We start from the raw sequence: 21139 nt of genomic DNA, 5'->3' as shown, positions 1-21139 counted from the left end.
TGACTCTTTGTGATCCCATGGACTGTAGCTTACCAGGCTCCTCAGTCCATGGAATTTTCTAGGCAAGAGTACTGGAGTGGGTTGCTATTTCCTTCTCCAGGGGATCATCCCAACCCAAGGATCGAACCTGGGTCTCCTGCACTGCAGGCAGACGCTTTACCATCTGAGCCACCAGGGAAGCTCATTATTTATACACACACACACACACACACACACACACACACACACATACATATACACACACACACAAATATATGTATGCGTATGTGTGTGATTTTGATGTGCTTTGCAACCTATGTAGACTACCTGGGAAGCTTACCAATTAAGTTAGGCTTATATTGTAAAACTGAGTTGTATAAGATTGCCTCCATCAGTTCAGTTCAGTTGCTCAATCGTGTCCGACTCTTTGTGACCCCATGAACCGCAGCTCGCCAGGCCCCTCTGTCCATCACCAACTCTTGGAGTCCTTTCAAACCCATGTCCATTGAGTTGGTGATGCCATCCAACCATCTCATCCTCTGTCATCCCCTTCTCCTCTTGCCCCCAATCTTTCCCAGCATCCGGGTCTTTTCAGATGAGTCAGCTCTTCACATCAGGTGGCCCAAGTATTGGAGTTTAAACTTCAACATCAGTCCTACCAATGAACACCCAGAACTGATCTCCTTTAGGATGGACTAGTTGGATCTGCTTGTAGTCCAAGGGACTCTCAAGAGTCTTCTCCAACACCACAGTTCAAAAGCATCAATTCTTCAGTGCTCAGCTTTCTTTAGAGTCCAGCTCTCACATCCATACATGATCACTGGAAAAACCATAGCCTTGATTAGACGGACCTTTGTTGACAAAGTAATGTCTCTGCTTTTTAATATGCTGTCTAGATTGGTCATAACTTTCCTTCCAAGGAGTAAGCATCTTTTAATTTCATGGCTGCAATCACCATCTGCAGTGATTTTGGAACCCTCAAAAATAAAGTCAGCTACTATTTCCCCATCTATTTGCCATGAAGTGATGGGACCAGATGCCATGATCTTCGTTTTCTGAATGCTGAGCTTCAAGCCAACTTTTTCACTCTCCTCTGTCACTTTCATCAAGAGGCTCTTTAGTTCTTCACTTTCTGCCATAAGGGTGGTGTCATCTGCATATCTGAGCTTATTGATATTTCTCCCGGCAATCTTAATTCCAGCTTGTGTTTCATCCAGCCCAGTGTTTCTCATGATGTACTCTGCATATAAGTTAAATAAGCAGGGTGACAATATTCAGCCTTGACGTATTCCTTTTCCTATTTGGAACCAGTCTGTTGTTCCATGTCCAGTTATACAGGTTTCTCAAGAGGCAGGTCAGGTGGTCTGGTATTCCCATCTCTTGAAGAATTTTCCACAGTTTATTGTGATCCACACAGTCAAAGGCTTTAGCATAGTCAATAAATCAGAAATGTTTTTCTGGAACTCTCTTGCTTTTTCAATGATCCAGTGGATGTTGGCAATTTGATTTCTGGTTCCTCTGCCTTTTCTAAAACCAGCTTGAATGTCTGAAAGTTCACAGTTCACCTATTGCTGAATCCTGGCTTGGAGAATTTTAAGCATTACTTTACTAGCGTGTGTGTCTGAAAGTTCACAGTTCACCTATTGCTGAAGCCTGGCTTGGAGAATTTTAAGCATTACTTTACTAGCGTGTGAGATGAGTGCAATTGTGCAGTAGTTTGAGCATTCTTTGGCATTGCCTTTCTTTGGGATTGGAACTAAAACTGACCTTTTCTAGTCCTGTGGCCACTGCTGAGTTTTCCAAATTTGCTGGTATATTGAGGCAGCACTTTCACAGCATCATCATTTAGGATTTGAAATAGCTCAATGGAATTCCATCACCTCCACTAGTTTTGTTCATAGTGATGCTTCCTAAGGCCCACTTGACTTCACAAACCAGGATGTCTGGCTCTAGGTGAGTGATCACACCATTGTGATTATCTGGGTCATATGTAATCTTACATCCTTTTTAAATGTCAAAGAGTGTTAGGTCAAAGGCAGCATAGAATAGTGGTTTAAAATGGAGGTTGTGCTGTCAGACTGCTTGGGTTTATTTCTGGCTCCTCCAGCAAACATCTCTGGGCCTTAGTTTCCTTCTTAGAAAAAGGAAGCTGATTGCAGTTCTTCCTTAATAAAATCTTTGTAAAAATTAAATTAGAAGTATAGGTAAAGTACTTAGCAACAAATAACACAATAAATGCTAGCTATTATGAAGCACATGAGGTATTTTTTGCTAAATTTACATTAGAAATAAAATTGATCCTTTCCCTCAATGATATGTGCTTCTTTAAGAACCTATAAATTCAATCGAAGGAATTTATAGTGATAGAAAATAATTCTTTTATAATCCAGTGATTAACAATAGCTTTGCTTCTTCAGACTTAAAAGAGGAATTATTTAATAGCGCCTATCTCGCTTTTGTCTTTGGCTGCCAGGGAAGCAAGAGCCAAGTTCCAAGTTTAACAAAAGCAAGTAGGCACCTGCTGTTGTACCTGCCTAGGTCTTCACTTCATTTCATAGTTATATTTCCTCTAACCTTGATTTTTCATAAAGGGCAGATTGATGTCAGTATTTATTTTGGAGAATCGTGTCATATCACAAGTATAAAAAGACATCTTAGAGAGTGGTTACTGTCAGAACCAGTTTAGTATCTAGGTAATGCTGCTGCTGCTGTCACTTCAGTCGTGTCCGACTCTGTGCGACCCCATAGACGGCAGCCCACCAGGCTCCCCCGTCCCTGGGATTCTCCAGGCAAGAACACTGGAGTGGGTTGCCATTTCCTTCTCCAATGCCTGAAAGTATGAGCAGGTAACAAACCCCTTCGCTCCCTCACCCCGCCCCTCCCTCGGCCTCAGTCCCTCTCTCCGCCCCTTCTCTCCCTGGCTCCACCCCTCCTCTCGGTCTTCTCCCAAACCCCCACCCTTCCAGCGCGGGCACCGCCTCTTCTCGCGGGAACTGTGTCCTAGTGGGAGGGGGGGGGGTGGTACCAGGACCGTTGCTAGGAAACGGCCGGTAACAGAATTCGGCAGGTGTGGACTCTGCTTTCTAGGAGCCGGGGGAACCGCTTCCACTCGAGTAACTGCGTTTGTTGGTCAGGTAGGAGGATAGGTTCTGGCTGCTCTCTACTGGCCCGATCCCTAGACCAACTCTGAGCGGGTGGCTAAGGCGCCGGACTCTGAGGGCTCTGTGAGGGGTGAAGCAGACTGGTCCATGGGGACTGGCCAGTCCGGAATGTTCCACCTTTGCCTAAAAAACTGTGCAAAGCATCCCATCACTTGGTTCCTTTTCTGGCTCCGGATCTATAATTTGGGAATGGAAGTAGCAGCATCAATCTAGGAGGTTACCTCACCTCCAACCCCAAGTGCTTATCATGGTTAGTAATAGAGAAGCAAGACGTGTGTAAAACCCAGGTTTCGTATTAGAAACGGTTTAGCCATCTTTGTGGCCATTTACAGTTTTTAGTAAGTAGAGCGCTTCCAGACGGAGAAGGCAATGGCACCCCACTCCAGTACTCTTGCCTGGAAAATCCAATGGACGGAGGAGCCTGGTAGGTTGCAGTCCATGGGGTGGCACAGAGTCGGACAAGACTGAAGCGACTTAGCAGCAGCAGCAGCGCTTCCAGACTCTCCTCTTTCACTTCTCTCCACCTAAGGTCTTTGCTGCACTTCTTAAAAAATTTAAAAACGCAACAAAGCTATTTGGTAGAAGGTTATGACCAACCTAGATAGCATATTCAAAAGCAGAGACATTACTTTGCCAACAAAGGTCCATCTAGTCAAGGCTATTTTCCAGTAGTCGTGTATGGATGTGAGAGTTGGACTGTGAAGAAAGCTGAACGCGGAAGAATTGATGCTTTTGAACTGTGGTGTTGGAGAAAACTCTTGAGAGTCCCTTGGACTGCAAGGAGATCCAACCTGTCCATTCTAAAGGAGATCAGTCCTGGGTGTTCTTTGGAAGGAATGATGCTATGGCTGAAACTCCAGTACTTTGGCCACCTCATGCGAAGAGTTGACTCATTGGAAAAGACTCTGATGCTGGGAGGGATTGGGGGCAGGAGGAAGAGGGGATGATGGAGGATAAGATGGCTGGATGGCATCACCAACTAGATGGACGTGGGTTTGGGTGAACTCTGGGAGTTGGTGATGAACAGGGAGGCCTGGCATGTTGCAATTCATGGGGTCGCAAAGAGTTGGACACTACTGAGCGACTGAACTGAACTGAAAGCTGGATCCTTGTCTTACTACTTAAGCTTAGCTATAGCAACAAAATATACATTGTAGGTGAAAGGGGAACGTTTTTGTATGCAGTCAGAGTATTTATTCTTTTTAAACAGTTTTTAAAAGATGATAACATTTACGCTTGAATACATAATAATACAGTAAAGAGAAAGTTCAAACAGTAAAGAGAATGATTAAAAGTTTAAACAGTGAAGAGAATGAACAGTGAAAATCTGCCTTCCACATATGTTCCCCAACTCCCTGCCCTCCAGTTCACCTTCCAGAGTATTCTGAGCATATACAAATATGTAGTTGTGTCTGTAACATTGTATATAGTGGAATGTGCTTTTGTTGGAAGTCATTGAAAGGACATGACTGCGGGTTTACTCACTACCCAAGTGGGCAGTTGGAGACTCTTTCCCCCTCCAGTCCTTGGAATGTACCTTCCCCCATTGCTCCTCAATGAGGGATGTGTTATTGAGACCAACGAAAGTGTATACTATGGCTGAACCCAGTTAAGGTCTCATAAACTCTTAGAATTTTGGCGATGGATGTTGAGATTTACTCTCTTTAGGCTGTCCAAGTCAATCCTCTTTATAAGTTTCCTTGCCACTTAATAGTCTGAAGTGGTCTGCCTCTTTCTTCAGTTATCCTTACCTGCTGTGTACCGGGCTCACTTTCTACTTTACCCAGAGAATTCTAGAGCTTTCAAACCAAGAGCTTTGTTTTTTCCACCTAAGGGAACCATACAGTAAGTAGCCATTAGAACTGGCTTCTTCATTTAGCATAATTCATTGGAGAGTCACCCATGTTGTTGTATCAGTGGTTTATTCCTTTTTATTGATGGGGTATTCCATTTTATGAATGCATCATAGTATGTTTATTCATTCCTCAGCTAAGGAATGTTTGTGTTGTTTCCTGTCTTTGGTAATTAAAAATAAAACCTTTAATAACTTTTGTGTTGGCGCTTCCTTGGTGCCTCAGGGGTAAAGAATCAGCCTCAATGCAGGAGCTGCTGGAGATCAGAGTTCAGCTGATCCCGGGGTGGAGAAGATCCTCTGGAGGAGGGCATGGCAACGCACTCCAGTATTTTTGCCTGGAGAATCCCATGGACAGAGGAGCCTGGCGGGCTACAGTCCATGGGGTCGCAAAGAGTCGGACACGACTGAGCACACACGCTTGTGGAGGTTTTGAGTGATTGTAGTTTTTCATTCCACTTGAGTAAAGGATACAGAATTGCTGGGTCATATGATTAATATGTGTTTAATTTTACAAGAAAGCTGACAGTTACCTCATATGCTATATCCATTTTCATTTTCACTATCAAGATACAAGAGTTTTCCACTCATATTTATACTCACTGGTTATTGTTGGGCTGAAATTATTTTTGGAATAATTTGGAATCTCATTGTGTTTTGAAGTTTCATTTCTCCACTGACTAATGATATGGAGCATCTTTTCATGTGATTGTCCTTGGGGTCAGGATTAGAGTGAGGAAACTGAGGCAATTAGATTGAAAATTTTAGGTGGCATTTATTCTCAGGCACAAAAATACATATGGGGCAGAGCAGATGCCTCATTTGTCTCAGTCTTGTCCTGGCCCTGCTTCTTTGTGTTTTTGTGTATATTCTTTTGTGACGGATCTGTTTAAATCTTTTACTCATGTTTTTTCACTGTTTTTTTTTTTTTTTTTTTTCCTTACTATTGAGTTTTGAGAATTCTGTATTTGTTCTGGATCATGCTGTGGTTAGTTGCTTAGTCATGTCCGACTCTTTGTGACTCCATGGACTGTATCTCCTCTGTCCATGGGATTTCCCAGGCAAGAATGCTAGAGTGGGTAGCCATTCCCTTCTCCAGGGGATCTTCCTGACCCAGTGCATGTCTCCTGCACTGCAGGTGGATTCTTCACCATCCGAGCCATGAGGGATGCCCCCATATATTCTGGATATGAGTCTTTTATGAAATATGAGTTTTGCAAAAAATTACATCTGAGTGTATGGTTTGACTTGATTCTTCTAGTTGTCTTTTTTGAATAGCAGAAGTTATTGATTTGTTACTATTGCCATTTAGAAGATGCCATCTTGGCCATTTTTTGTAGGGAGAATGACCCACCAGATAGAAAGCATTACCTCAGATTCTCCAAAAAAGGCAGATAATTATGTTGCTAGGAGTTAAGCCTTCTTTATGCTGCTTTCTTTCTAATCAGGGAACTAAACTTTGTTATAGGAGAAAAAAAAAATCCAAAGGAAGATTTTGTGTGTGTGGGTGGGTGACAGCATAAAGAGTTTTCTTGAACTTCTTAAAAACTTGTTCAACTTTGTCTCATTTCATTTGTTTTCTCCTTAATTTTCTGGAATTTTAAAACTTTATTTCAGTTCTTTTATTGGTTCTTGAAATTTAACTATGCATATTTAATTTAACAGTATCTAGGATTAAGACTATCATATCTCAATTTTGTAAACAGTATAAGGAATTGATAATAGTTTATTCTCATCTTTCCCTTCCCAGTTAACTGTTATTATTGTCTCATATTTTAATTTTCTGCTATTTTTATTTTGTGTTGACAGGATTTACTTGGACTTCCCTGGTGGCTCAGACGGTAAAGCGTCTGCCTGCAATGCGGGAGACATGGGTTCAATTCCTAGGTCTGGAAGATCCTCTGGAGAAGGAAATGGTAATCCACTCCAGTACTCTTGCCTGGAAAATCCCATGGACGGAGGAGCCTGGTAGGCTACCGTCCATGGGTCGCAAAGAGTCAGACACGACTGAGCGAGTTCTCTTTCACCCATAGTAGTGGTGAAGTCGCTTAGTCGTGTCCAACTCTTTGCGACCCGTGGACTGTAGCCTACCAGGGTCCTTCGTCCATGGGAATTTCCGGGCAAGAATACTGGAGTGGATTACCATTTCCTTCTCCAGAGGATCTTCCCGACCTGGGGATCGAACCCGGGTCTCCCGGATTGGGGGCAGACGCTTTAACCTCTGAGCCACCAGGGAAGCCCGGGTTTACCTTTAGGTTTATGATTTATTTGTTTGCCTTTCCTTCTTGCACTTTAGACTTACACTTGGCCCATTTGACTCCTCCTCAAGCATATCCTTTAAAAGTTCCTTTAGAGCAGGTATCTTGGTGATAACTTGCTTGTAAATGTTTCTGTTTTTCTCCTTTAAAGGTAGTTTTGCTGGGTGTACAATTCTGGGTTGATAGTTGCCTTCTTTAATTAGTCCATTATTGCCTTGACTTCTATTTTTCTGATGAGAAATTTGTAATGATTTCATTTTTCTTTCCTTTTCATTAATGCCACCAGATTAATATGAGTCAAAGAGAAGATGCTATGTCCTTTATCACTGTTTGTTTTTCAGATCTTATCTTTGTTATTCTGTAATTTAGTTATAACACATAACTATATACATAATTATGGCAATGTTATATAACATTGCTATATTTTATAGATATGAATTATTTCTATTTATCTTGTTAGGTATATTTTTATATTGTGCTTCCTGGACCTGTAGATTCATATTTTTAATTAGTTTTAAAAATTTTTCAGCCATTAGCTTTTAAAATATTTTCTTTCTTTGTTTTCTTCTAGGACTCCAGTTTTCCATATGCCAGATCAGAGGCTGGCAGACTTTTTCTGAAAAGGGCTTCACAGGCCACAGGCAGTCTCTGTTTTACACTCTTTTTTGTTTTTTATTTTAACAGTACAAAGCTATTCTTAGCTCAAAGCAAGATATTAATAAATGCTTAAAAATATATGCTAGACTTTGTTTCTTTCTTTTTTTCATGGCCCTTAATCTCTCATATTTTTCATATCATATCTCTTTGCAACATTCTACATAAAATCTTTTCATTTACCTTCCAGTTTACTGATTCTCTCTTCAGCTTTAATGCTGTATTCATTAAATTCAACAAGTATACATTTTTATTCTAGGTATTCTTTTGTTTTTTTAATTTTTCTTTTTTAAAAAATTTTATCTGCATAAGGATCTATGTTTAAAGTAGAAGTTCCAAACACAGCTTTCCCATCTCACTACCGTTTCAAGTTGTAATCTTCCCTGTGCTGCTGCCATAGCAATCAGCCTCAAGTCCACCTTCCCATCCCCTCTTCCTGGCAGCGTCTATAGGCAGGCTCCTGGCCACCCTGGGGCCTCAGTGCTCAGCTCCTGCCTCTGAAGCCTGGCTCTGGGAGGCTCTGGCCCACCCTGGCCCAACCTTCTGTATACTGTCACACTGACCCCCAAGCCAAAGCCCTTGGTGGCTGTGGCTAAGGCCTTAGTGAGCTCCAAGATCAACCCACATTTGTTTGTTGATGTGTGTTTTGTGGGCAGAGGTCACTGGATACCTCTGCTAGAGTTTGTGAGAACAAAGCTGTATAGAGTGTGTGTGTGTGTGTGTTAGTCGCTCAGTTGTGTCCAATTCTTTGCGACCCCATGGTCTGTCCATGGAATTCTCTAGGCAGGAATACTGGAGTGGGTTACCATTCCCTTCTCCAGGGGTCTTCCCAACCCAGGGATCGAACCCAGGTCTCCCACATTGCAAGCAGATTCCTTACCATATGAGCTACCAGGGAAGCCCAGTGTATACTTTCCAGCATATAGTTGATATGGAGATAACAGGTTTCTTGATGCTTCTATTCAATTGTAAGGCAGAAGCATAAGTCCTATGTTAGTTTTGTGTTAAAAAAAAAAAAAGGTTATAGAGACCTCCCTGGTGATCCAGTGGCGGAGACTCTATGCCCCCAGTGCACAGGGCCTGGGTCTGATGCCTGGTCGGGGACCTAGATCCTGCATGCTACAACTAAGTGTTTGAATGCCACAGCTAAAAGATCCCACATGCCACAACTAAGACCCAGTGCTGCCAAATAAATAAATATTTTAGAAAAAGTTATTGAAAAAATTTTTCACAAGAATTGATTGGTCATTGAATAAGAGATGACAGTATATTTTAGAATGTTTTAAAATTATTTTCTTCACAGAAGATTTCTCTCAAATTTATTGTGTTTTGAGCTTCTCTTTTTGGTATACATTTTTACTTTCTGTGGTGTTTTAATTAAAAATTCACCAATGTTTTTTACCTAATGCCATTACTAAGAGAATATTTAAATATATAATGAGCCACATTATAGTATATTATAAGCATTACTGTATACCAGCAATTAATTTTATATTTGGTGTAGAAGTTTTGTGTGTAGTGAATATATTTATTTATTTTTTCAATTCAGGACAATGTCTGACCAGGAGGAAGAAGCTGATTCTCAGAATGCTGTTGACTCATCAGAAGAAAGAGAGGATGCTCTGGGGTCTATCAGTATTCCAGTTCCCTTGGAAGAGGTTCCGGAGTCAGATCGAACTGGAGACTATGGATCTGAACTAGATCCATCTAGCGGAGGCCGTGGAAAACTCGTTGACCTGAGTGACCAGAGCGTTTCAAGCCTGGAACTGAACGATGTCGGGCAACTCACGGATGACATTATGACAGCTAAACAAGCTGAAGATGGTGGAGGCTCTCTAGCGAAATCTGGGAGTGCAGTGCAGTCAGCCAGACCATATTCACAAGCGTCTCTGACATTTATGGAAAAAGTAAAGGCTGTGAAGGAATCTCTGAGAATATCAACGAAAGATTCTTTAGCAACAGGTATTACCTAGGGAAGACAGACTATTTTTTTTTGCCTTGATTTTTGTTTTTTGCTTGTCGATTTATTTTATACTTGATATTACTTTCCCACTCCCTTATCCTATTCTGTGGCTGAGCCACATGAATCTTTTAATTTTGTGTGAAGCTTCTCCTCTATGCTGCAGTATTTACTTTCCTTAAATAAAGGAAAATCAATAAATTCTAAAGTAATCGTTAATCTGTTTTTCCCAAATAAAATAGATTCTTTAAATGTTTAGGGAGAAATTTTTGAGTATAATTGTAATTCTTTTGTGTGCCATTTTGGAATTCGTTCTACATAGCTAGCAACAGGTGGGATGGGAACTTGACACCGTATTTTTCTAGTTTATTCTATAGTGCTCATTCCACATATCTTGTTGCTCTTATGTATTTCCATATTTCTTAGTGTTATATTCAGTTTATATTCAGCTTCAGAAAAGTTATTGTTGTCTTTCATTATGGATTAATATTAAAGACGTAATGTTGATGGCATGGCATTTAGAAGTTATTACTACGCTGCTGGTAGCACAGCAGAAGGGGAGCAGCAAGAAGGTGGGTTACACAGAGAATTCTGCTTGGGTGGTACAACTGACATCTCCTTCTCCTCGTTGTTCATAAGTTTTGAGAAAGTTTCCATCCATAGAGTGGAGAATATGGGCCATCACTTAACAATAACAGCAGCTTAGTCTGGCTGGTAAAATGTGGCTTCCAGGGAAGTATTAGCTCTTGGGTGGTGTATCCCTCAAGTAAAGAATATAAAGGAGGAGGAGGAGAAAGTAATCAAGCTCATTTATACCTAATTGATGCTGTTATCCCCCAATTTCATTATTTGGTATAAATTTGGGCATCATTTCTTGATATTACTTCAATTATGATTATAGTTTATAACAAACATGTGGTGCTTTAAAGAAGTGGTCTTGGTCCTGTACTTTCTGAGGCTCATAGATTCCTGAACACAGTTTCCCTTCCCAAAGCTTAGGAAATCACTGCCATGAAAAGTTTCGGTTCAGTTCAGTTCAGTTCAGACGCCCAGTCGTGTCCGACTCTTTGCGACCCCATGAGTCACAGCACGCCAGGCTTCCCTGTCCATCACCATCTCCCGAAGTTCACTCAAACACGTCCATTGAGTTGGTGATGCCATCCAGCCATCTCATCCTCTGTCGTCCCCTCTTCCTCCTGCCCCCAATCCCTCCCAGCATCAGAGTCTTTTCCAATGAGTCAACTCTTTGCATGAGGTGGCCAAAGTACTGGAGTTTCAGCTTTAGCATCATTTCTTCCAAAGAACACCCAGGGCTGATCTCCTTTAAAATGGACTGGTTGGATCTCCTTGCAGTCCAAGGGACTCTCAAGAGTCTTCTCCAACACCACAGTTCAAAAGCATCAATTCTTTGGCACTCAGCCTTCTTCACAGTCCAACTCTCACATCCATACATGACCACTGGAAAAACCATAGCCTTGACTAGATGGACCTTTGTTGGCAAAGTAATGTCTCTGCTTTTGAATATGCTATCTAGGTTGGTCATAACTTTTCTTCCAAGGAGTAAGCATCTTTTAATTTTATGGCTGCAGTCACCATCTGCAGTGATTTTGGAGCCCAGAAAAATAAAGTCTGACACTGTTTACACTGTTTCCCCATCTGTTTCCCATGAAGTGATGGGACCAGATGCCATGATCTTTGTTTTCTGAATGTTGAGCTTTAAGCCAAGTGTTTCACTCTCCTCTTTCACTTTCATCAAGAGGGTTTTTAGTTCCTCTTGACTTTCTGCCATAAGGGTGGTGTCATCTGCATATCTGAGGTTATTGATATTTCTCCCAGCAATCTTGATTCCAGCTAGTGCTTCTTCCAGCCCAGCGTTACTCATGATGTACTCTGCATATCAGTTAAATAAGCAGGGTGACAATGTACAGCCTTGACATACTCCTTTTCCTATTTGGAACCAGTCTGTTGTTCCATGTCCAGTTCTAAGTGTTGCTTCCTGACCTGCATATAGGTTTCTCAAGAGGCAGGTCAGGTGGTGTGGTAGTCCCATCTCTTGAAGAATTTTCCACAGTTTATTGTGATCCACACAGTCAAAGGCTTTGGCATAGTCAATAAAGCGGAAATAAATGTTTTTCTGGAACTCTCTTGCTCTTTTGATGATCCGGCGGATGTTGGCAATTTGATCTCTGGTTCCTTTGCCTTTTCTAAAATCAGCTTGAACATCTGGAAATAAAAGTTTAACATATATACATATATTAATTGTAGAACTTTGAACCCAGGAAAGAATTAAAATAGCCTTCTGATAATTTAACATCTGTAAGAGTGTTCTTGAGAAAGAACTGTGAAAATAAGCTTAAAGAACCTTAGCATCAACAATACCTTGTTACATTTCATGCTAGTATTACAGATAAATGTCTCATAGACCTTTATGAAAACTGTCATATCAGGCATCTAGAAATATACAAAACTGTTTTGGTTTGAAATGTGTAGTCTTCATTCCATCTTACTTATTACATTTTCCCTATTAACATATAAAGTTTGTAGATGTAAAAAATAAATAGTTTACATCATAATAATTTCTGTACTTTATTTCCTTCCTACAATTTGTGAACAGATAATCATTTTATAGTAACAGTTTTTCTCAATTTTTGACATGTAAGTGGCTTGATTTTTATTTTAGAGTCAGAAGTAAACCACATAATGTCTATTTTTTTGTGACAAGTAGATTTGTGCATAGTTATTCCAGATATTTATAATAAACAGTGATTTTCTGTTTTGCATTCTGCCAGCTACAGACATAGATCAATTATGGAAAGAAGAATGGACTTAGATGATCTTTTGTCATTGCAAAGTCAAAGAACATTTTCTCTGAAAATTTCCCTATTGGTTTTTCTTAACTTCATGAATACGCATTGATTTCCTGATGCCTGTCATCAATATGTAATCAAAGCATGTACATTTCTAAGTTCAGGTCTCAGGTTCTCCCTTTGTAATACCACACAAAAACGCTTGATTTTTCTGAGATATTCTCTATGTTGATATCTGAATAGTATGTACCAGATATTGGGAATTTTTAAAAATTTTAAATGATTTTAAAAGAATCTTTAAAAGCATTTTAGTCTCATTTCCTATTTCTCATGGTATTCTGGGTGAGGAGGTAATCTCAAACATGCACAGATCCTCATAGTAGGCAGTGGAAGAGAGAGCTGAACTTTGAGCTGGAGCTGGGGGAGCAGGCATTGACCATTGATGCTATTTCTTGAGATAATGAATTGATTTTCAAAGCAAAAATGTTGCAAATGAATGTTTGTCACTTCTCCTCCTAGAAAATGAAAACTAACTCTTATCACGGAGGCATGATGGGAGACATGCGGAAGCAACTTGCATTCCTTTGATAACAAATTGTCCCATAATTCTCTATCTGCGTGTATACTATATGATGCTGACCCTTGCATTTAACTACTACTCTTTCTTTTCTCTTTTTATCTACAGTAAAAGTCATACTTCTTCCTGTGGGCCAGGAAATTGTAATTCCCTTTAGAGTTGACACTGTTCTAAGATGCCTGAAGGATCATTTTTCACCCCTGCTAGGTGTCCCAGCTTTTGTCCTGCAGATAAGATGTGCAGGTAAGCTTGGAGGCTAATAAAACTTACAAAGACTTCTTTAGTCTTAACATGTAAATAAGCAAGATCTTAGATTTGTAAAACTAAATATCTCAATGTTTACTGTTTGAACATTATACTGCTGTTATATACATTCTTTCATTCAATGAATTATTACTGAGGACAAAGTTCTAAATACTTTGCTAAGAACCAAAGATAGAAAGAAACATGAAATAAAATCCCTATTTTCAAGTTGCTCATAGACTAGGAAGGAAGAAGACGTATGCAGTGGTTACTACACATTGTGCAAATGTTTTAATGGAGATGTGCTAAAAAAAAATCTGTGAGAACAAGGAAGAAAAAACTGGGAGATTCTAGAAAGCTTCATCTAATTACAGTGATAATACTTGTGTTAAGTCCAAAGAGGTAAGAAAACCTGGGTCTTTGAGGAAATGGTAAGAAGTTTAGAGGTACTAGAAGTAAATTATTTTTGGAGAGTAGGAGGAAATGAGGTTAGAAAAATAAATGATGAATGAGCATGTATAGAAAGAGAAGAAGACTGAAAATGGCTTATCTAATCAGTCTTCTATACATTAAGGTCAATTCAGGTTCTGATGATGTTCAAATTTATTTATATTTTGTGGGCAATATGGAGTACCACACCTTATATTAGCCTTACAGGCTGTAGTCTTAATAACTGTGATAGAATTAAATAGACTGGCATAGCTCAGTAAATGTTTCTGTAGATTATGCCTACACAGATCATGACATTTTGTTTTTTAAAAGTTTTCATATTAACTTACAAAGATGCCACAAAGTTTCTAGGGCAAAAATAAGAACATTTTTTGGGGGAAATTCTAAGTGCTAAATAGGAATAAGCCATACCTATTAAGTTCTTCCTCCTTGCCAAATCAGAGAAATTTCAAGATTATTTTTAGAAAACTATTATAATGAATGTGCTCCAATAGTAAGATGTCAGTATATTCAAACAACTGGCTATTAAAGTTTGACAGAGGAAACAAAGCTAAAATTTAAATAGTTACTGTAACGATGATACTGATGAAGATGATACTGATGATGATGGCTAATTTAATGAGCTTTGGATCACAATAAACTGTGGAAAATTCTGAAAGAGATGGGAATACCAGACCACCTGACCTGCCTCTTGAGAAACCCGTATGCAGGTCAGGAAGCAACTGTTAAAACTGGACATGGAACACAGACTGGTTCCAAATAAGAAAAGGAGTACGTCAAGGCTGTATATTGTCACCCTGCTTATTTAACTTATATGCAGAGTACATCATGAGAAACTCTGGGCTGGAGGAAGCACAAGCTGGAATCAAGATTTCTGGGAGAAATATCAATAACCTCAGATATGCAGATGACACCACCCTTATGGCAGAAAGTGAAGAAGAACTAAAGAGCCTCTTGATGAAAATGAAAGATGAGAGTGAAAAAGTTGTCTTGAAGCTCAGCATTCAGAAAACTAAGATCATGGCATCTGGTCCCATCACTTCATGGCAAATAGATGGGGAAACAGTGGAAACAGTGGCTGACTTTATTTTTCTGGGCTCCAAAATTACTGCAGATGGTGATTGCAGTCATGAAATTAAAAGATGCTTACTCCTTGGAAAGAAAGTTATGACCAACCTAGACAGCATATTCAAAAGCAGAGACATTACTTTGTCAACAAAGGTCTGTCTAGTCAAGGCTATGGTTTTTCCAGTAGTCATGTATGGATGTGAGAGTTGGACTATAAAGAAAGCTGAGCACCGCAGAATTGATGCTTTTGAACTATGGTGTTGGAGAAGACTCTTGAGAGTCCCTTGGACTGCAAGGAGATCCAACCATTCCATCCTAAAGGAAATCAGTCCTGAATATTCATTGGAAGGGCTGATGCTGAAGCTGAAACTCCAATACTTTGGCCACCTGATGCAGAGAGCTGACTCATTTGAAAAGACTGTGATGCTGGAAAAGATTGAGGGCAGGAGGAGACGGGGACGACAGAGGATGAGATGGTTGGATGGCATCATCGACTCAATGGACATGGGTTTGGATGGACTCTGGGAGTTGGTGATGTACAGGAAGGCCTGGCATGTTGCAGTTCATGGGGTTGCGAAGAGTCGGACATGACTGAGCAACTTCACTTTCACTTTTCACTTTCATGCATTGGAGAAGGAAATGGCAACCCACTCCACCGTTCTTGCCTGGAGAATCCCAGGGACGGCGGAGCCTGGTGGGCTGCCATCTATGGGGTTGCACAGAGTCGGACACGACTGAAGTGACTTAGCAGCAGCAGCAGCAGCAGCATGTGCTAGTCCTTTTACAAAATGTTCTATCTACATTATCACACTATCATTCAATCTACACAACAATCCCTTGAGGTAGGTATTACTGTTAACTTTTTGAAAGGAGATGGAAGCTAAAGCTTAAGGAACTTGTACAAATTCCCACAGCTTATGAATGTCAGAGTCTGAACTTAATTTGTAGGCATGATTCCAAAAAGGGAATCTGGAACTTCTTGGCATTAACTATAAGGTGAAATTCAAAACTGGAGAAGAGAAAGTGTTTTGAGACAGGAGTAGCTGGCCACTGATACCTAAGGATCTTTCTTTGCATTTCATGACCTTTTGTCTTTATGTGTAAGTACCATGCATCACTGGGCTTTCCTGGTGGCTTAGATGGTAAAGAATCTGCCTACAATGCGGGACACCAGGCTTCGATCCCTGGGTTAGGAAAGTCCCTTGGAGGAAGTCATGACAACCCATCCAGTATTCTTGCCTGAAAAGTCCTCATAGACAGAGCAGTCTGGCGGGCTACAGTCCATTGGGTCGCAAAGAGTAAGACATGACTGAGCGATTAAGCTCAGCATAGCACTGCACATCGCCACTGGATAACAGACTTATGTCAGCAGCAATAAAAAAAGAGCTTGATTCTGTGCCAACCATACTCTAAGATGGGCACTTTCTTCTAGTACTAGAACTGAAGTTCAGGTTTGGTGGGGCTAAGCCTATTCTAGAAACAATGAGAAGAATGAAGAGAGCTCTGTATTAGTTTGAAGAGGATTCTCTATTAGTTTTCTATGGCTGTTGTAACAATTGACAAAATTATTGGCTTAATTATTGGCTTAAAGCAACACATTAATTTTGGTTACAGTTCTGGGGTCCAAATATCCTAAATCAATTTCGCTTGGATAAAGTCAAGGTGTCAGCAGTGCTTTTCTCTCTCTGGAGGTTCTGGGGAGAGTCTGTTTCCTTGCCTTTTCCATCTTCTAGAGTTGTACTTCTTGCATTCTTGAGTTTCCTCATTTTCAAACCTGGCAGCATAGCGTATTTAAATCTCTCTCTACTTGTCATATCATCATCTCAGGATAATCTACCCTTCATAAATTCTGGGAATTAGTACATGGATATATTTTAGGGCCATTATTCAACCTATCACAAAATCCCTATAAAGTTAATTTTATTAAATTAAGAATTTAAGGTGAAATTGAAACTCAAAAATTTTTGAATGTGCTTTCTTGAACATAGCTAAAATAGACTAGTGGTATCTGACATATTTCTAAGAATGAGTAAAACAACCCTTTGCTATGTTAAATTCCTAATTGTAATTTGGGATGAACATACATTGGAAAGATAGATATAGATTCTGTCATTATACAAAGCAGCAGCCAGTAACATTGTATGTATTTCTGTATGCCTTAAAATATAGAAATAAATTTACAGTGAATTTATGAACTAAACCAGTGGATTGAAGGTATAAGTTCAAGCAATAAACATAAAAATAAAGTGATCACGTACCCCCTTTTTTTTTTCAGCAAGAAACAGGCTTAGCTCCACCTTGGCATGAATTAATTTATATGAATTTCTGATAATAGAAACAGAAAGGAAGGGATTCTTTAGACTCTGAGTGTATACTTTTCTGCATTCAAGAGAGGGGTATATATTAAACTAATCAGCCTTTCCCTGATATGGATATGATCCGCCTAATGTATAACACATTGTGATTCTTTTTAGAGAATCATTGCTTAGAATATGATTTTTCTCATATTATAGAATGTGTTTTTAATTTTTAAATGTTTATAGTTGCATGGTTATTGTATATTTGTATTTCTGATGATTTGAGAGTTGTAATTTTACTTTCCTTTTAATGCTGAATTCTTGGTCAGGAATACCACCTTAATTTTTTCCATTGCGGAGTTTTCCATGCTAACAATACAGCAAGAGATGGACATCATCAATATTTTTATTTGTTAATTAAACAATATACATTCATGTAGGCACCTTTGATGTTTAACATTCCTTAAAATGAGTACATATAATTGTTTCTTTATAATATTTCTTATAATTTTATCTCATTTTTAGGAACAGTTCTTAAAAATCATGAGACGCTACTACAACATGGAATTAAGCCCCAGGATGTTGTGCAAGTGGAAATGTTTTCTTTACATCCAGATCTATACCCAGTCAGAAGAATCGCTAGACCAGCTGAAGCCTCTCAGATCATAACAGTCAGAGTACAAACTGGTTTGTTATTTGATATATCTTTTAGATAAATAATTTTAGAGTCTGTTTGTAGTTGAACTTCCATTTAAACTTGGTTTTATCTCCTCAGGCATTGATCAGTACCAGGAAGTAGCTGTTGAGATGATAAAATCTGATTTTCACAAACCATTTCTTGGTGGATTCAGACATAAAATAACAGGAATAGAATATCACAATGCTGGAACACAAACTGTACCTAAAAAGATTCCTGAAAAACCGAATGCATTTTGTAGGGATACGCAGGTAATCTTTTAATTTTTCCATATAGATTTTTGAAGCTGCAGAATCAGCACAGGTTATATTGTGTAGCTCTCTAAAATTAAAATCTTTTAAGGAATTATATGGTGATTAAAATAATGAAAAATAGTACATTAAATATGTACAAAATATGCTCTTTACTCAATTTATGTGTAGTGTATACTTAATTTTTTTGTTTTTATTTTAGACAGTTTTTCAGAAAGGAAAGCTCCAGCAAACTACAAATACAACATCCACACAGATGACTAAAATTGGTGTGTATGTGTCAAATATTACTGATAAACTGGTAAAACCAGGAAAATATTTTTCAGCAGCAGAATACCATGCTAAGAGATTACAGGCGGTAAGATAACTTGTTAAAAGGGAAATACTAAAAAGTACATTTATCAGCCAATTGTTCTTTGTGTGTCTCTGTGTGTATTTCCCTAAGCACACTTGCTTACAGAACTCACATGAGTGTTGTTGTTGTTCAAGAAAAAATTATTCTAAACACTTGTTCACGATGGTAAGCAGACAATTCAAAAGGGAATACTACAATGGAGTTTTGAAATAGGGAAGAGAGATTAAGCTCAACTTTGAATGCAATAAGGAAAAGGGGGAAAATATAATCAAGGAACAGGGTAGGAGGGGGTCAGTGAATGGAAAATTACAAAGAGAAAACATCTGGGGTATGGGGGAGTCCTGGATAAACCAGTCTAACAGCGTTTGTGGTAAAGGCAGGCCAGAGTGATTAGTCAATTAAGGGTAATCAGATGTCAAAGGTGGGATTTCTGGTTAAAGTGATTTAGTTGGTACCTGTGTGCATACTAAGTCGCTTCATTGTGTCTGACTCTTTTGAGACCCTGTGGACTGTAGCTTGCCAGGCTCTTCTGTCCAAGGGATTCTTCAGGCAAGAATACTGGAGTGTGTTGTCATGCCCTCCTCCAGGGGAATCTTCCTGACCTAGGGGTCGAACTCACATATCTTATGTGTCCTGCATTGGCAGGCGGGTTCTTTACCACTAGCGCCACCTGGGAAGCCCGATTTAGCTGGGCTCTTTCTAAAACTGGACAATTCACTGATGAACAGAGAAGCCCAAAAGTCAAGGCCTAGTTGGAAAAAAAGCTCAAAGGAACTTAATTAGAATTAGATCAAGAAGAGAAAGTTTGTCAGTGTGTGTGTGTGTGTGTGTGTGTACATGCACGCTAAGTTGCTTCAGTGTTGTCCAACTCTTTATGACCCTATGGACTATAGTCTGCCAGGCTTCTCTGTCCATGGGATTCTCCAGGCAAGAATACTGGAGTGGGTTGATCCAGAATACTGGCTCCTCCTGTCTTCCCAACCCAGGGATTGAACTCCCATCTTAAAACCACCTGTGTTGGAGAGTGTTTTTTTTTTTTCTTACCACTAGCGCCACCTGGAAAGCCCAGTGTGAGTCAAGTTTTATTGCTACTAAAAAGCAGTCACTGTCTCCAGTCACACCCCGAGATAAGGAACCAGAATCCTAAATGTTCCTAATCCTTCCCTTTCCTTTGGTAAATCCCTTTTCTTTTTATTAGCTTTGTTCTCTCTGTCGCTTGGCTTCAATCTTCCGTCCTTTGGCCTGAACCCTCTGACATTTGAATCACCTATATGGAACTTTCCAAACTAATAGATCAATTGGATATGAAAATCAATTTTATCTGATATTAATAAAGTCACTCCAATCACTTTTATATTATTGTTTATATGATCTGTTTTTCTTTTTTTATCCTTTTGCATTCAATCTATTTGAGGCTTTGAATCTAGAGTATATTTCTTTTAGAGAGCATATAATTGGATCATGTTTCTTTATCCAATCTGAAAGTCTCTGCCTTTTGATTGGACTGTTTAATAAATTTATATTTATAATGTGACTATTGATAAGACTAGAGTATATCAGCCATTTTGGTATTTGTTTTCTATATGCTGTGTGGCTCTCTGGTTCCCCTGTTCATTTAGTGCCTTCTTTTATGTTAAATAAGTGTTTTCTAGTACTATCTTAATTCTTTTTTTTTAATTAAAATTTTCATTTTCCATACAATGTGTACTTTTTAAAAAAGTGTACAATTCAGTGATTAAAAATTTTTTTTTTACTATGGAAATAGAGTTATTCAACCATTACCACTTCAATTTTAGAATATTCTCATCATCCTAGAGAGCTTCCCTGGTGACTCAGTGGTAAAGAATCCACCTGCCAATGCAGGAGATGCGACTTTGATCCATGGGTTGGGAACATCCCCAGGAGAAGGAAATGGCAACCCACTCCAATATTCTTGCCTGGAGAATCCCATGAACAGAGGAGACTGGTGGGCTATAGTCCATGGGGTTGCAAAAGAGTCAGACACAACTTAGTGACTAAACAGCTCATCATCCTAGAAAGAAAGACCACATCTAACAGTAGCCAGACCCTGTTTCCCCAGTCCTTTCTGCTTTAGACAACCACTCATATACTCTCTGCCTCTGTTGATTTGCCCATTCTGGATATTTCATATGCATGTAATCATACAATGTATAGTCTCCATGTTGCAACACGTATAGCTCAGATGGTAAAGAATCTGCCGGCAATACAGGAGACCCGGGTTCAATCCTGGGTCAGGCAAATCCCCTGGAGAAGGAAATGGCAATCCAGTCCCGTATTCTTGCCATGGATAGAGGAGCTTGGTGGGCTACAGTCCATGGGGTCGCAAAGATTCAGACATGACTAGAGACTAACACACGCACATGATATGTACCCAATTGTATACACCTACTGTAGGTAGGTCAATATATATACACCACATTTTGTTTATCCATTTTTCAGTTGATGGACATTTGATTTTTTTCCACCTTTTGGCTATTAGGAATAAAACTGCTATAATCATTCACATAAA

The 21139-nt window shown here is 39.4% G+C and overlaps 1 protein-coding gene across 1 annotated transcript in view; it reads left to right on the top strand.

Moving 5' to 3' along the window:
- Positions 1-21139, top strand: part of IQUB (IQ motif and ubiquitin domain containing) — an 83871-nt gene that overhangs the window by 5074 nt on the left and 57658 nt on the right. Inside the window, exons 2-6 of the mRNA XM_055590812.1 lie at positions 9454-9866; positions 13357-13491; positions 17832-17993; positions 18082-18254; positions 18457-18612. Coding sequence (XP_055446787.1) covers positions 9458-9866; positions 13357-13491; positions 17832-17993; positions 18082-18254; positions 18457-18612 — 1035 coding nt within the window. The 5' untranslated portion in view covers positions 9454-9457. The remainder of the gene's footprint in view (positions 1-9453; positions 9867-13356; positions 13492-17831; positions 17994-18081; positions 18255-18456; positions 18613-21139) is intronic.

Source organism: Bubalus kerabau, chromosome 8 (genome assembly GCF_029407905.1).
Source record: "Bubalus kerabau isolate K-KA32 ecotype Philippines breed swamp buffalo chromosome 8, PCC_UOA_SB_1v2, whole genome shotgun sequence".
Taxonomy (NCBI): domain Eukaryota; kingdom Metazoa; phylum Chordata; class Mammalia; order Artiodactyla; family Bovidae; genus Bubalus; species Bubalus kerabau.
This window is presented reverse-complemented; position numbering and strand designations above follow the sequence as displayed.